At 43.3% G+C, this 16,411-nt stretch overlaps 1 protein-coding gene across 2 annotated transcripts in view; it reads right to left on the bottom strand.

The window, feature by feature from the left end:
- The window catches only part of GALNT7 (polypeptide N-acetylgalactosaminyltransferase 7), a 244,538-nt gene that overhangs the window by 74,723 nt on the left and 153,404 nt on the right, over window positions 1–16,411 (bottom strand). For both annotated transcript variants that reach the window (XM_033942515.1, XM_033942506.1), the window contains exon 3: window positions 6,195–6,361. In XM_033942515.1, coding sequence (XP_033798406.1) covers window positions 6,195–6,361 — 167 coding nt within the window. The remainder of the gene's footprint in view (window positions 1–6,194; window positions 6,362–16,411) is intronic.

Here is a 16,411-nt window from a genome sequence, read left to right as displayed (position 1 = left end):
AAGCTCCATCCCAGACCCACCCAAGCTCCACCCCTGACCCCACCCTCATAATAATAGTACTAACTGTAATGCAATTTCTTCCATTCATTTTTCATATACACACAATATAACCTTATTAATACACAATGGTAACCACAATAAAAAAACAACTCAAAGCACACTGTATGCAGAGAAAATGTTAATTATCATTTATATTAATTTTTTCCACAAAGAGGTTAAGGCAGATGACTTTAAAATATGCAATGTCACCTTAGTAGCAACTATAGAAAAATAGACAAATATAGTGCAAAATATAGACAGCAGAAATAAATTCTCAAAACTAACACGTTTCGATCACTAAATTGAAAATACCATATTTTTCGCTTCATAAGACGCACTTTTTTCCCACCCAAAATTGGGTGGAAATTTGGGTGTGTCTAATGAAGTAAAGGTAACTTTTTAAAATAACTCCCACCCACCCCGTCGTACCTTTTAAAAATGTCCCATTCACTGAGGGTATATGGGCTGACTGCTCTCTGCCCCTAGTGTTGTGCTCCATGCTCGCTTGCCTGCTGCCGCTGTTCCCTGCCACTACACCGCAACTGCAGGAAGGGAAGGCTTGTGGGCCGGCGATGTGAAATCGCTGCACGCTGGCCCTTCCCAGAGTTGTGGCGCAGTGGTTGCAGCGGACTGGGTGCAGAGGAGGAGTAATTGGCGGCAAGGTAGGGTAAGGTGGATGTAAAGATAAGTGGTTTGAACACTCTCCTCCTTCGATACTGCTGCCTGGTCTTGACAGGATGCGACTTCATAGGCCAGCTGATGTGAGGAGGGAGGGCTAGCGCTAGCATCAAAATCAGCGACAGAGGAATGAGGTCCCTTCTAGTCCTAATACTGCTGGTTGATACTAATGCTGGACTTCCCTCCTCGTGGCAGCTGGCCTATGAAGCTGCGTCTTGTTAGGACCAAGTAGTAGCATCAGAGAAGGGAGGAGGGAACAGGCCTGGGGATGTAAAGCATGGGAGGTGCTAAAACAGAGTGAGTCTGGGCCTGGGTGCCAAAAGAGAAGAGTGGATCCAGGATGCCATAACATTTTGAGCCAGCCATGGACTGGGAGATCTTGATTGCCCAGTTTGCAAGTCAGAAGATGGAAGCTGTTTTTGGTTTTTCCTGGTAACTGCTAAAACATAAAATATACCAAGTTTTCTGTTCCAACTTGGGAGATTTAAATTCAGGAAACTTTATTGGCATGACAATTGGCACTCTGTGGCAGATTAGTGTAATGCATTGTTGTGGGCATTCCAGAATCCACACAAAGGGCCAGATTCTCAAAACTTAAGGTTGGGTAAGGTTAAGGGTAGGCAGGCTTCGGCGCGGCAGGATGGACAAAGGCTGGAAGGCAGTGAGGGGACATGAATTCGGGACAAGGGAGGGAGGACGAAGAACAAAGGCTGGAAGGCAGTGAGGGGGTACAAACTCAGGACATGGGAGTGAGGGAACAGAAAGGGACAATTGTTGGGCCTGAGTGAAGTAAGGAAAGAAGGAAGGACTCATGAAATCACCAGACAACAAAGGTAGGAAAAATTATTTTATTTTCAATTTAGTGATCAAGATGTGTCAGTTTTGAGAATTTATATCTGCTGTGTATATAGTGTGTGTATATGAAAAATGAAAGGAACTGCCTGGCAGGGAAGGGGAGACAGGGTGCAGAGCTTGGCAGGGAGGGGAGACAGGGTGCAGAGCCTGGTAAGAAGTGTGGGGTTGGGTACAGAGCCTAGCAGGGAGTGAGGGGGGGCTGGGTGCAGAGCCTGGTATATAGTAGTACACAATTTGGTTCAGAATGGGGGTTTTTTTTCCCCTTGTTTTCCTACTCTAAATCTAGGGTGCATCTTATGGTCCTGTGCATCTTATCGAGTGAAAAATACGGTAAAATCATTTTTCCTACCTTTGTTATCTGGTGATTTCATGAGTCTCTGGTTACACTTCCTTCTGACTGTGCCTCCAATATTTCTTTCTTTCTGCCTTTTGCAAGCTTCCTCTCCTCATTCCCTTCACCAACCCCAACCAATATCTCTCTCTGTCCCTCCATGAGTCCAACATTTCTTCCTATCTCTTCCACCCCTATTGACATGTCTCCCTCTCTCTCGCACTGTCCATCTGTCTTTCTCATTCCCTCCCTTGCTGCAAAGGAAGTGGGGAAAGAGAGAATGAGAGATCCAGGGTGCCTCTCTCCCACCCCCTCTAATGCCACATCCAACATTTCTCCCTCTCTCATCCCCGAATCATGTGCAACATTTTTCATCACTGCCCACCAGCCCCATGCCCATTTCTCCTTCTTTCATCTCTCTCCAGCACAATGCCACATCTCTTCCTTTATCACTATGCTCCTCCTTGCATTCTCTTTAATCTGTGCCTCTGTTCCGTCTCCACCACCATATCCAACATTTCTCCCTCTCATCCTTCATCTCCCCATGCATCTCTACCTCAATCCTCTTTCTCTCCATACCCAACAAATTTTTCTTTCTTTCTTTCCCTGTGTGCACCATCTCTTTCCCTCTCACTCACATACACACATGCCCAACAATTCTCCCAAGTTAGTGCTTCCTTCCTCCCTCCTGTACCCTATGTTCATACCCTCTCCCTTCCTTCTGTATCCCGAGTTTGTGTCCCTCTTCCTTCTGTGTCCCGAGTTTGTGCCCCACCCCCAGCCTTCATCCCAAATTTCCCTCCTCCTCCTTTCTCTCTTTGTCCCACGATCATGTCCCCTCTCTCCCTTACTTGCTACAATGCACTCGCTCCATCCAACTTGACTGCTCCTTCCTACCTTCAGCTGCACAGGGGCATATCGTGGGCAGTGGTTTTTACATGCTGCACGTGGCTGACCCACAAGCCTTCCCTCCGATGTCAGCTCTGATGTCGGAGAGAAGGCTTCTGGATCAGCCATGTGCAGCATGCAAAAGCCGCTGCCCATGACATGCACCTGTGTCACTGAAGGCAGGAAGGAGCAGCCCTGAAGGAGGTAACTGAGATCTTCCGCTGACCCTGAAGGCTTTCCTCTGATGTCAGCTCTGACATCGGAGGGAAGCCCTTTCAGGTTGGAGGGTATGGGATTTCCGGCAGCGGCGCTTTGGCGGAGGGGGGCAGGCAGGAAGGAGGGCATGGGATCCCCAGTGGCGGACAAAGTTTAAGGAAGAAGGGGGCAGGAGACCCATGCAGTGTTGTGTACCCCCAACAACTGGCTTACATACCCCTAAGGCAGGGGTCTCAAAGTCCCTCCTCGAGGGCCGCAATCCATTCGGGTTTTCAAGATTTCCCCAATGAACATGCATGAGATCTATGTGCATGCACTGCTTTCAATGCATATTCATTGAGGAAATCCTGAAAACCCAACTGGATTGCGGCCCTCGAGGAGGGACTTTGAAATCCCTGCCCTAAGGGTACACGTACTGCATGATGAGAAACTCTGCTATAACCCATGCGTTAATTTATAATATGAAGGTCCTTCAAAAAGTTTCCGCACTTTCATATTTTTGCACAAAATGGTTGGGGTGGGAGAAGTAGTAAGAGGGCTTGTCGTAGAATGTCATGTGACTAATCAGTCAGGCAAAATAGAGTGATTATGTGGAAAAGTAATGTAATTTGCTTTTGAGATATTTAATAAATGGTGTTTAAAAAAATAAAAGTGTGGAAACTTTTTGAAGATCCCTCCTAATTTTGGGAAGATGTGTGCCATGGACAAAGAGTAGGCGTTCCTGCTTTATCCAGCATAGCGCATTATGCTTAGCGCATCAATGCAGGAGCACTTAGCACTTCCTAAACAGGTGGTGGTAAGTGCTCTTGCATTAATTTGTGCAGATTATCATGTACTAATAGGAACATCAGCTCATGACTTGAAAATAAAACAAAGAAAGAACCCTAAAAATTGCAGTGACAAATGTGGGCTTAGTGCATGGGAAAGTCCCGCATTAAAATGCATTATGCCTAGATATTAATGCACTTTAGTAAAACAGCTCCAATATTAACTAAATTCTCAAAATATCAATTTACGCATTCCATTGGTTTCCTCTTTACTTTTTTGTTTAATGTCCATTTTTATAAAATGATTTCACACAATTTGGGATTACAGAAATGTGCTGTTTTGCTGTGATCACACTATGGTGTTAGAGAAGCCTTTATGCTTGCACCCATTCTGCAGTTCATGCTATATTTACGCATCATGAAGCTGACTTGTTTCAATTCAAGATTACAGAAACTAGAAAGAGTTTTAAATGCTGGTACCTTAGGAATTAGACACAAATTAGAATGGGAAAAAAGTGAAACAACAATGGTTATATTTTTATTATGAGGTAAACTGCCGTCACAAAATGAGCTTTTAAGATATGCTGCTTTAGCTTAAACACTATCAGAGAATTCAGTCCTGAAGGAATGATAGCACATCATCCTAAAGCTAATCTTATGATCTTTTAAATTAGTGAAATAAAAGATGAACTTGACTCTAACAGGAAAAGGGAATGGGGTTGAGATTTGATATACCATCTTTCTGTGGCTATAATAAAAGAAGTTTACATGTTATCAAAGGTTTATGCTTTTAATAGAGAGAATAGTGATGTTTCTGGAATCCAGCGGATTATTTCTTAGTAAATGTTTTATTTTGGGGAAGAAATGTATCTTGTGTTGCTGGCTGTCTTCTGAACCACCTTCATTCTGGTATTGGAGAAATCGCCTCCATGAACTTATGGGTTGGGAGGCACGTTTGGCACGTTCTTCCCGACGCCGGAGCAGAGACTTTGTTCACACTTGGACTCCATATTTGAACATTTTGCCTCCTGAGAGTCGTAGCCGGGTCTTGAATAGACTCCACCTCTGAAACTGTGCTTCTAGATGTCTCTGTTTTTCCCTGCTTCCGAGTGTTTCTGTCTCTGTGGGGGGATGGGGAGGGGGGGGGTGGGGGGTAGGGTTTTCTTTGTTGGGGGGGGGTCGGGTGGGTCCGGGGAGGACATAAGAGTCCAGTCCTCCGCGGGTGTTTGCTGAAAATGTATACCATGGTTGCTATTGTAGTTGTACTTACTGTTGCTTAATAAAATAGATTTAAACATAAAGGATATGAGGAAACATAGATTCACTAGAGGCAGGTCTTGTCAGACAAATCTAATCAATTTTTTTTGACTGGGTGACCAGAGAATTAGATTAAGGGAGTGTGCTAGATATGTTATATTTAGATTTTAGAAAACCCTGAAGGGAAATGTGGAAGGCAGAGTGGGGAGAAGACGCTGGAAGGGAAGAAGACAGATGCCAGACTATGGGGGAGCGGAGGGAAGAAGATGGGTGCTATACCAATTGGGGGGGGGGTGAAGGGAGAGGCACAGTAACAGCAAATGGAAGACGCAGAGAGAAGACACACAGTGGATGGAAGGAATTGAATGAGAAGATGTGGAAAGCAGAAACTAGACAACAAAGGTAGAAAAAAAATTCTATATATTTATTTTTTGCTTTAGGATAAAGTAGTATATTAGTTGTGTTGATAAAAATTTATAAACAAAGCCCTGCCAGCTGAACATCTCTTTCTCTAGTTCAGCAGCAGGAACTTTGATTTATAAGAAAGGAATAAGCTAAATATTACAGTACTAAGGCTTATATGGATGCAGCGGGGACGGTGACGGGGCGGTGAATGGGATGGCAATGGCGGTGACGGGGCGGTGAAAGGGATGGCGGTGACGGTGACGGGGCGGTGAAGGGAACGGCGGCGACGGGGCGGTGCAGAGGATGGTGGGCCGGGGACGGGGCGGTGGCGGGGACAGATTTTTTCCCCGTGTCATTCTCTATTACACATCAAGGCAGGCGAGCACTAATATGCAGCCTTTATGATGAAGTCCTGTATCAAATCATACATACATCATTTTCTTTGTAGTGTGTGTTAGAATTACTGCACTGAAATCAACAGCTCAAGAACAAAAAAGCTAGTGTTTGAATAGTAGCCTTCCAGCACTTTGCTTGCCATTGCATGCATAACATTGCATCTAGTCACAAACACAAATTGGTATCTGTTCAACAGTTACATTTAGTCTTTAAAACGACATAGTGCCATCTACTGTGTAAATTGAGCATATAATCCACAGAAGAGAAAGCATAAAGCATCAGATTTCCAGTACTATTTCGAAAAAAGGAAGCTTAGCCTCCTCTGGTTAGCAGTAGGTTCTTGATTAATGGCATAAAATTACCTTTGTTACTGTAGTCATCGATCATCACAATTTCAGCCAAGTATTTTCTCGGTGTCCGTTTAATGACACTATGAACTGTTCTCATGAGTGTAGACCAGCCTTCATTGTGGAAGACTATCACCACACTGGATGTTAGCAGGTTTTCATCGTAGTGCCAGTACTTGCACCTATGAAAGATTACTTGCATTATAATTGAATAATCACAATTTGCAGTCATGTGTCCTTGATTTAAAAACAGAGCTTCCTGTTCTGCTGCCACATTTGGAACTGCCTAGTGGATCTGAAACAACTTGGTAGCCTCTATAACAATGCATGCAAGATAGTAGGCTAAGACTTTAAATACAGTGCTAAAATGTTTCTCGTTTGTTCTCAGTTGAAATAGCAAATATGAAATTCAAGTTCTCAAATTTTAAAACAAAGATCAATTGAGGTTAGCAACATAAGTAGTAAATGTAGAACATTTTTACACAAAAGGATCAGAAGATATAAGTCATCTCCCAAAGTATGTACTCAGGGCCGCCATCAGGGCAGTACTACCAGTCCTGCATTCAGGGGCCCGGAGGTGACAGGGGGCCCGGGCTCCCCCAGGGTCTACCAGTGTTCCCTCTAAGGCAGTGGTCTCAAACACGCGACCCGCGTGTGGCTCTCCAGGTTTTATTTGTGGCCCACGGTCTGGAGGCGATCATTCTCTTCCTTTTGGAGCAGCAGTCGGCTCGTTCGTTCAAAGCCGCGGGTTGGCGGCTCCTTGCGCTATCCACTCCTGCATCGGAAGCCTCTCTGACGTCACACCATTAGAGAGGCTTCAGACGCAGGCGCGGATCTCGCAAGGAGCCGCCACCCGCGGCTTTGAACGAATGAGCCGGCCAGACACGCTGCTGCTCCAGTGGCGTACCAAGGGGGGGCGGTCAACTGTTCTCCTTAGCGTGCGGCTCGCGGCTCGTCTAGAGCAGTGGTGCCCAACCTGCTTCCCTTCCCTTCTCACTGCTGCCATCGGGGATCAGGCCGGCACCGTGTCTTTAATCTCCCTGCTTCTCTTCCCTGCGGGGCCGACCAACTCTCGCGGCGGCCCAACATCAATTCTGACGTCGAGAGGACGTTCTGGCTAGCCAATTGACGTCGGGCGGCGAGAGTTGATCGGCCCAGTGCAGAAGAGAAGCAGGGAGATTTCGGCCTGTTCCCGATTGCAGCAGCGGCAGCGGCCTATTCCGCGGCGGTGGTGGCATGGGGGAGGCAGGAAGGAAGAAAGAAAGAAGGGGGGGGACAGGGAGCCAGAAAAAAAAGCAAAAAATGGGGCATGGAGGAAGGAAGGAAGGAAGAAAGAAAGAAGGGGGGGGACAGGGAACCAGAAACAAAGCAAAAAAATGGGGCACAGAATCAGAGAAAGACAGACATTGAGAAAGAAAGAAAAAGTTGGGGGAGGGAATGAGGTCTGGAGGAGAGGAAGCATACAGGAGGCTGAAAGAAGGGAAGAAATATTGGATGCACAGTCAGAAGAATAAAGTGCAACCAGATGAAATTACCAAACAAAGGTAGGAAAATGATTTTATTTTCAATTTAGTGATCAAAATGTGTCTGAATTTATATATGCTGTCTATATTTTGCACTATGGCCCCCTTTTACTAAATCACAATGTTTTTTAGTGCAGGGAGCCTATGAGCGTCGAGAGCAGCGCTGGGCATTTAGCGCAGTTCCCTGCGCTAAAACTGCTATTGTGGTTTAATAAAAAGGAAGAGGGGTATATTTGTCTATTTTTGTATGGTTGTTACTGAGGTGACAATGCATAGAGTCATCTGCCTTGACCTCTTTGAAAAAACCCAGAATAGGAATGATAATTAACATTTTCTCAGCGTATAGTGTGCTTTGTGTTTTTTAATTTTATTTTTGGTAGATCATTTTGACTTGGTCATTTTAAAGTAGCTCGCAAGCCCAAAAAGTTTGGGCATCTCTGAGCTAGAGCGTTGAAACTGTGTATTTCTATTTTATCCCCCCTTTTACAAAACTGTGGAGCGTTTTTTAGCACCAGCCGTGGTGGTAGCAGCTCTGATGCTCAGAATTCTATGAGCATCAGGGCTGTTACCACCATGGCTAAAACCCACACTACAGTTTAGTAAAAGGGGGAGGGGTTCGTTTGTGATGACATATTCCATACTAGGCGAAGGTGTTTTCTGTGTTCTGTTTGTTCAAAAGACATGGTTTTCTGTTAGGATTGACGGTGTAGGATTGATCTGTGCTGGTATGGCTTGTTTAGTTTTACAATGGGTGTATTGATGTACTGCTCACTGCAATATGTAAGATGCTGCCTTTTCCTAGGTACTCATGTGTGACGTGTGGTTTGTTACTAAAATTCATGTTTTTCTTACAGATGGGGGGAGGGTGCCAAAAAATGCCCCGGGTGTTACATATGCTAGGTACGCCACTGTATGTAAAGATACCAGAAAGCTGGCGTAGCAAAAACTTTAAGTAAATTGTTATTCTTCTAAGTTTTGAGTATTTAACCCTTCCGCAATCTCACGGGCACTCGTTTCAAGTTTATTGAGATTTTGATTTAAACGCAATATCAAATATTTTCAATGCGTATAACAAAAATAAATTTGGGGAAATAAATAAAACCATTTGAACAATAAACATACAAACATATCCATAGATGATTTAAAATACATAAGGAGTACAAGGATAAACTACATTTGTTTAAAAATGCGTCCTCCGTGCCTGCTTATAAATTTGTGGAGTATGTAACTTGTCGCTCATGCATATTTTTTTTTTGCACACACCTCATCAATCCTTAGAGGAAACATTGGTCCTAGGCCACCATAGCACAAATTCCTGTATTATGCTTCTGCTGTGCACAACAATAAACAATAAACACTGCTGTCATACTTTTTTTTGTCCCCTGCCGATTTCCTGATAGCACCCCCCCGGACAAAAGTGGGGGGAAGGGGTGCGTGGGAGGGCCCAATAGGATTGCTCAGTAAGGGGCCCAGAAATTTCTGATGGCGACCCTGTATGTACTTCCTTGTAAACATTCGTTTTCAGAATCATACGCAGTATTATTATTTCAAAAGTGTCAACAGAGTCAATTACAAAAAAACACCACTCAAAAGTCTCACCACTGTAAATTTATCCCTGGCCTTTATGGTAAGGGATGGGGGAAGGGGAAGGAAAATACAATTAAAAATGTGTCACTGCCTGGCAGATGACCTGACGAACAATCAGAGACCCTGGAGGGAACATCATAGAGGAACCTGTGAGCCAGCCAGGGCCAAACCAAGGAAACCAAGCACTAGCGTCCACGCTGTTTGTCGACTGAAAAGGCACCGGTCTTTCAGATCTCTGCTGAAGCCAACAAGACTCACAGGGGCTAAACCCAGCTCTCGAAAGAGCAGACTGAATGGCTTCAGTGTGTGGAACATGCTCCTAAGACCAGGAACTGTCAGCCGAGGAAGACTGCTGGAATATTGTTGACTCCGGCCCCATTGGATGCCAAGAAATACTGAAGAAGCTCTTCTGCCCAGTGTGCCGCCGATCTTTCTGGCCCAAGAGAGAGAGAGAGAGCTCTAGAGCTCCCTCGTGAAGTACATACGCCACCTCCATGGCGTTGAAGAAAACTTGCACCACTGGTATTTCTGAAGGGGCAGGAGAGTGAGTAGTGCCAGCTGAATTTCCGAAGCTTCAAACGAAAGATCAACCAATGGTGCGGACCAGGAGTCCACTACTCCTGAATGGGGAAAAACTCAGCGGAGATCATCAAGATAGGAAGGACTCCCGTAAAAGGTGCATGGTCGCTGTGACCCAGTGGATCACCTCCAAGGAGGCTGTCTGAGACCCCAGAATCTGCAGATAAACCCAAGCCGAGAGAGCCGGACAATCCAAGAGAATTTTAATCTGTTGATGAAAATACTATCTATGTGCCCTAAGAAGAAACACACGACCCCATATGGAAATGAAGAGAAGCCCTAGAAAATCCAGGGACTGGGAGGATGCCTTGCTTCTCTTTCTGAACTTGCCCACGCCTGTAGCAGAGACATTACCATCCCCACTACGTCTTCGTACACACAACAAGACGGAGCCCAGAGCACCCATTGTCCCAGGAAGGGTGGACATGGACGCCCTGTTGGTGGAAAGCCGCCTCAACTACAATCACTGATGAAAGTGCGAGAGCCGTCACGAGGCCAAGGGGCAGAGCCACAACCTGGTAACGGAGACATAGCCCTGGGAATGGCTCCAGGAGGAAACACCTGAATATCCTTGACAACATCTGTGGGAGAACGAAGAGTACGACAATCCCCTTCTGACATCCAGCCAAACTGGTTCACAGGGAGCAACGTAGGGCAGCGCTCATCACACCTGAGTATAGGTATACCAACAAGAATCTGGCCCTTGAAAGGACAACCACCGGAGATCCTCGAGGTAGCATCCTCATGCAAAGACAGATCCAAATAATTCGGCACTCAGGTTCTGCACCAGCAGAAAATGTCTCAAGAATTGAATGAGATCATAAAGGTCGCCCAGCACAGCGGATGATAGGCATGCACCACCACAGAGGATGCAATGGACAGGCCGGAATGACAGGCACACACCATAAATGAAGTGGCCACCACCACTCGGCTACTTGAGGATGCTAGAAAAGAATATTTTGTATCATAACAGCCTTCTGCAATCCTGAGTCCTAAAACTTCACCCCCCCCCCCCTCTCCCCGTCACTAGGGATGGCTGCATGCTGAAAAACCTGTGCTATGGCAGAATATACCTCAGGCTGTTCAGATCTGCCAAAAAGCAGGATTCAGGTGATAGTGTAGACATAGCTTTAGCAGATCGGAAAAAGCTGTATGGGGATCACATTTTTCTGAAACCAGACCTAGGAGTTGCAGATGGAATGGAAAAGGCACAGGAGAATGGTCTAGGACCAAAGCATGGAAAGTGGAAAATCCAAATGCAGCTCTTTCAGAACATCAGCCATAAAGAGGCAGACAGAAGTCCACTGAAAATGTGAAGGATCATCTTATGTGAAGGATCATCTTATCCCAAGATGCACCGGGGAGGGGAAGGCCCATTTTAGATGATGCAGGCAGCAGGGTGTCCACATCCCTCCAGGTCATCTATTTTGAGGTAAGGGGGGGGGTCAGTTGAAAGTGGGGGAAAGTAGGCATCTCTCCCGCTGGGGGGAGGGGTGGTTGGGTTATGGTAGGGATTTTAGTGCAGCGGGAGAGTGTGGGCATTTCTACTGCTGCAAGGGCTGGCCAAGGAAAGGATTTTAGGGCAGCAGGAGAGAGTGGGCATCTCTCCCGCTGTTGTTGTGTTTTTTATTTTTCTTGACAGTCTTTTCTGCGCATGGACACATGCAAATTTAGCAAATCTTTGCTGCCCTTTATAAGGGCCCTAAGGGTATAACTAAAAAAGAAATACGAAGACTTCAGATAATACAAAATTCAATGCAAAGAAATCTGACCGTGTCAACCCCTTGTTGCAAGAAGTCCACTGGTTGCCAGTGGAACACAGAATCACTTACAAAATTCTTCTGTTAACATTTAAGACTAGACAAAACAATCAACCGTAATTTATAAATAATCTTCTTATCCCTTATATTCCTTCTAGGTCCCTAAGATCAACAGCTAATAACCTCTTCTCTATACCGTCGCTGAAGTTTATATACACAATTAGATCTACCATCTTCTCTGTCACTGCCCCCTCTCTTTGGAATAGTATTCCAAATTATTTACGCGAAGAATCAAATCTTAATAACTTTAAGACAAAGCTAAAAACATTTCTCTTCCGTGATGCCTTTGAGGCCTAACTGTCCTTTTAAGGGCAATTGAGTGAAAATACTACTGAGCTTACAGCAGCCCTCCCTCTTGTTTTTTCCTTAATTGTTTTCTTTTACTTTGCCTTATGTAGTTCTTGCCTTTTACCTTATGTTCTTGTTTGTCTGTGTTTTTAATAGTTTTTAAAAGTTTTTATAGTTAGAGTTTGGTGACGTAGTGTCACTTCAAACTTTTATTGTATTTAAAGTTTGTCCTTTGTTTTTACAAATTTGTACACTGCCTAGAAGACTGATTGGGCGGCATAAGAAATTTTAAATAAACTTGAAACTTGCTGTCCGCCAACCTCATTTGCATGCACAATTTTTTGAGAATGTCTCGGTTTTTTAGATTTGTTATCAAAATGGCTGCGTTAACAGTACGTCATTTTTTAACACGGACTTTTGAGAATCCTGGCTTAGGTGAAATATGGAATTCCACTGAAGCAGAAATACTCAACGAATGACTGACAACCCCAGACTCCTTTTTATTGGAGGAGGTTCACTTCAGATTGGCAACTGACATCTTCATTACTTCAATAGCTTGGGCTCTAACATGCTCTTCTAAGGAAATAAGGCAATCTGCAAACACTTTACCATTTACACTATGGGAACTCCAGGGGGCTACTGCAGTAAGCTGAACTATGCATAAGCACAGTAGTTGATACTCGATATTCCTGCATTAATCTTACTCCTGATGGAGAAAAAGATTAGCAGGAGAAAAATCAGTATAAAACTACTTTGTTATAGGTTAGTATAGTAGGCAAGCAAAATAAATGCAAGTTATTGAATTTGAAATTGTTCCTCAATGTAAAAAAAATTATACTAAAAGCTATCATGGTTTTCACTCATTCTGTAGTGCTGAGGTGAACTACCGCACCACCTCAGATGATCTAAAGATCATTTATGGCTCAAATCCTCTGATCCATTCCCCCAACCCCAAAAATGATCATGGTGATCCAAGTGGGTCCCCCCCCCCAATCCCAGAAGCATCCTAATCCATGACACTCCACTTCCCATCCCAAAGATTTCTCTAGTGGCCTTGGAAGGCCTCTTCCCTGAATCCTAGAACCTCTAAATAATAAAAGGTGGAAAAGCAGGATGATGCCCACTTGCTCCCATCTCTGCTCATGCTCTAAATAGGAAGGCAGATATTTTATTCCCCAATGCATCAAAATGGCTGCATTTTACTGTAGCAATTTGCAGCTATTTTTGTTTTTAAACACAGCAGTACATAACATAAGTGTTGCCATACTGAGACAGGCTGAAGGTCCATCAAGTCCATGATCCTGTTTCCAATAGATCATTTCTATAGTGTTACTAGATGCAGCACTGTACATTAAAACATTCAAGAGACAGTCCCTCCTCAATCTAATCAAACAGACAAACAGGACAAAGTCCAATCCCCATCCTTTTATGTGAACAAAATTACATGTAATTTTTCAAGCTGCTTATGGACCCATAACATGAAAAATTGACCATTCTCAACATTTCAGATCTGTTATTGTAGTTATCTTTTCCTAGAAACAGTCACAAATGTGTTCCTCATTCAAACTTTCCCCTCTTCCTCCATAAAAAAAGGTAGTTCAGTAAAATTCTTTGGACGATTAAAAAAATAATAATAATTTTAAGAGGAGTGATTTCTGTTCCATTATCCCTATATACACTTATATTCAGTTTCTAGAAAGCTCTACAAATATTCTTGCAGTGATACAAACATGGAAACAATTGCTCATACATGTCTCAACTTAATTTGCTTCTCAGATAAAATTTCTAAAGCTGTCCATCTTCCCTTCTACTTTTAGCATTCCATTTTCACAATTATTCTTTTTTTTTATTCTTTATTTATTCATTTTATCCTTTTTTTTTAATCTTTGAAAGGATGTATCCTAATATATTAGTTCAAATTGGTATTGTATTATTTCTTTGTTTTTGACTAAGGGCCTGTTTTACAAAGCCGCAGTAACGGCCCCGAAGCCCATAGAGATTTAAAGGGCTTCGGGGCTGTTGCCGCGCGGCAGCCACTAGCACGGCTTTGTAATACAGGCCCTTAGTCAAAAACAAAGAAATAATACAATACCAATTTTAACATCTTTGAAGAAGTACATCTAATACACAAGGTGAACTAATATATCAGGATACATCCTTTCAAAGATTTTTAAAAAAACAAAAAAAGTCAGAAATAAGCCAAGGAATCAAATATATTGGTTTGTATTCCTTAATATGAGAGGCCGAAGCTATGAATTTAACTAAAAATTTTTGATTGTTAATGTGTACAAAGGAAAATAAAGATGTGGCTGGCTGGGCCTAAAGCGGGGATCTTTGGCAGAAATAAACTTTGACAACTGTTGGGGTTAAAAAAAACAACCCATATCTATTCCCTTGATAGACCATCACACATTTGCAGGGGTATCTTAGAATGAACGTCACGCCCAACTGCAAGGCCCAGGGGTCTCAAAATAAGAAACTGTTTTCTTCTCTTTTGAGTAGATCATGACACATCTGGATACATTCTAACTATTTTTGACATAGATGGAATATCCTTGTACAGTCAAACCTTGGTTTGCGAGCATAATTCATTCCAGAAGCATGCTTGTAATCCAAAGCACTCGTATATCAAAGTGAATTTCCCCATAGGAAATAATGGAAACTCAAGACGATTCCAAAACCCAAAAATTTTAAAACAAAATACATTGTATTGCAGGACCTCGCTCGTTTAGAACAGAAACTACATTCCTGCAGTGCCAGAGAGAGAAGAACCATTGGCTCAGTTGTGATGATGTGATACGTGTATACTGTATGTATTCGTATTGCAAGATTTTGCTTGTTTAGAACAGTCACTACACTCTTGCAGAGAGAGAAGAACCATTGGCTCAGTTGTGATGTGTGTATACTGTATGTACTTGTATTGCAAGACATTGCTTGTATATCAAGTTAAAATGTAATAAAATGTTTTGCTTGTCTTGCAAAACACATGCAAACCAAGGTTTTACTGTATTTAAAAAAACAACTTAAGCATCCATTCTCTGTCCGAATCAATGGCAAATTGTACAAACAGCGTAGCAATCGCCGGTGCCTCATCTGATCTCTCCATGAAATTTATTAAATCCAAACTATCAGCAGAATAATTCTGCTGGTTTGGTTTTTGAGCCTGAACTCTACTAGGTAAATAATAAATTTTTGAGAGAGGCGGATAAGAGGACTCAGGAACTTTCAGAATTTCACGCAAATATTTCTTAAATGTATCATACGCTGGTATAAGTGGTAATTTTGGAAAGTTTCTAATCTGAAGATTACATCTCTTGGTCATGTTCTCCAGTAGTTTTACCTTAAAATTAAGATTCTCACAACCCCTAATCCACGTTAAGGCCTAGGATTCTATAGTTTTTACTCTGCTCTCATGTCCATCCACTTTATTTTCCAGGCTAGATAGTCTATTTTTTAAGTCCAAATTTTCTGAAACAACCGTAGTGTAACGTTGCTGCATTTGAGTCCCCAAAGAGAGTTGTAAATTGGATATTGCATCCCAGAGTGTTTCCATATTAAAGACCTTGGGTCTTTGCATGGGTACAAGCTATGATCCAAGACCCTCTGGTAAAGATAAAGTACCTGTAACCTCAACAGGAGCAGTATTCAACTTGAGAAAATCATCAGGGATCTGCTGCTTCAGTTCCTCCGAGTGCTCCGCTGGCTGTCTTAGCTTCTCTACTCCCCCTGCAGAGTCGGCCACCGCACTCAGCTGGTTGGGAAAGAGAACACTGGGTCCTGGGCATTTCTTCCTCTGACTTCTCCTCCAATGCCCCAGGGCGACTCGGAGGACTCCGCTCCTCCGGAGATAGATATGTACCCTCGAGAAAGAGTGACGACTCTTCAGCTTGCATGCCTCTCGCAGCCGAGAAAACTCCAGTTCACTTGCTTGGGCACCTCACTGAAGAAAGGCCCGCTGCCACCAACGATTCCTCCGGGGTTTAGATTTGCGCTTTACCATCGGAATGGTAGGAAAATGTTTCTCCTCTGCAAGTCCGTGGCGTCTCAACTTCAGCTACCATCTTATGTCCGCTTCGCCTCACAATTATTCTTTACATGTGAATTCACAATCCTGCCACTCACAATTAAAGTATTTAGCAAACACCTTTGATCCACCCGTCTAAATCCTCATTTGATTTCTTTGATCAGTTTGATGTTCCTCAAGAATTTAAAAAAAGGCTGACGACATCAGTTTAGATAAATTCATAGCTTTATTTTACAGCAGCTTCTCGTGCACATATATTGTTTGCAGATATGTGCAATTATTTGCTTAAGGCAGGGGTGTCAAACTCAATCACATAAGGGACCAAAATCTAAAACACAGGCTAAGTCTTGGGTCAAATTTTTTATTAAGATACTTAGGGGTCCTTTTATTAAGGTGCGCTAACTGATTTAA

Source organism: Geotrypetes seraphini, chromosome 1 (genome assembly GCF_902459505.1).
Source record: "Geotrypetes seraphini chromosome 1, aGeoSer1.1, whole genome shotgun sequence".
Taxonomy (NCBI): domain Eukaryota; kingdom Metazoa; phylum Chordata; class Amphibia; order Gymnophiona; family Dermophiidae; genus Geotrypetes; species Geotrypetes seraphini.
Note: the sequence above shows the minus strand (reverse complement) of the source record. Positions and strands in the feature narration are given on the sequence as shown.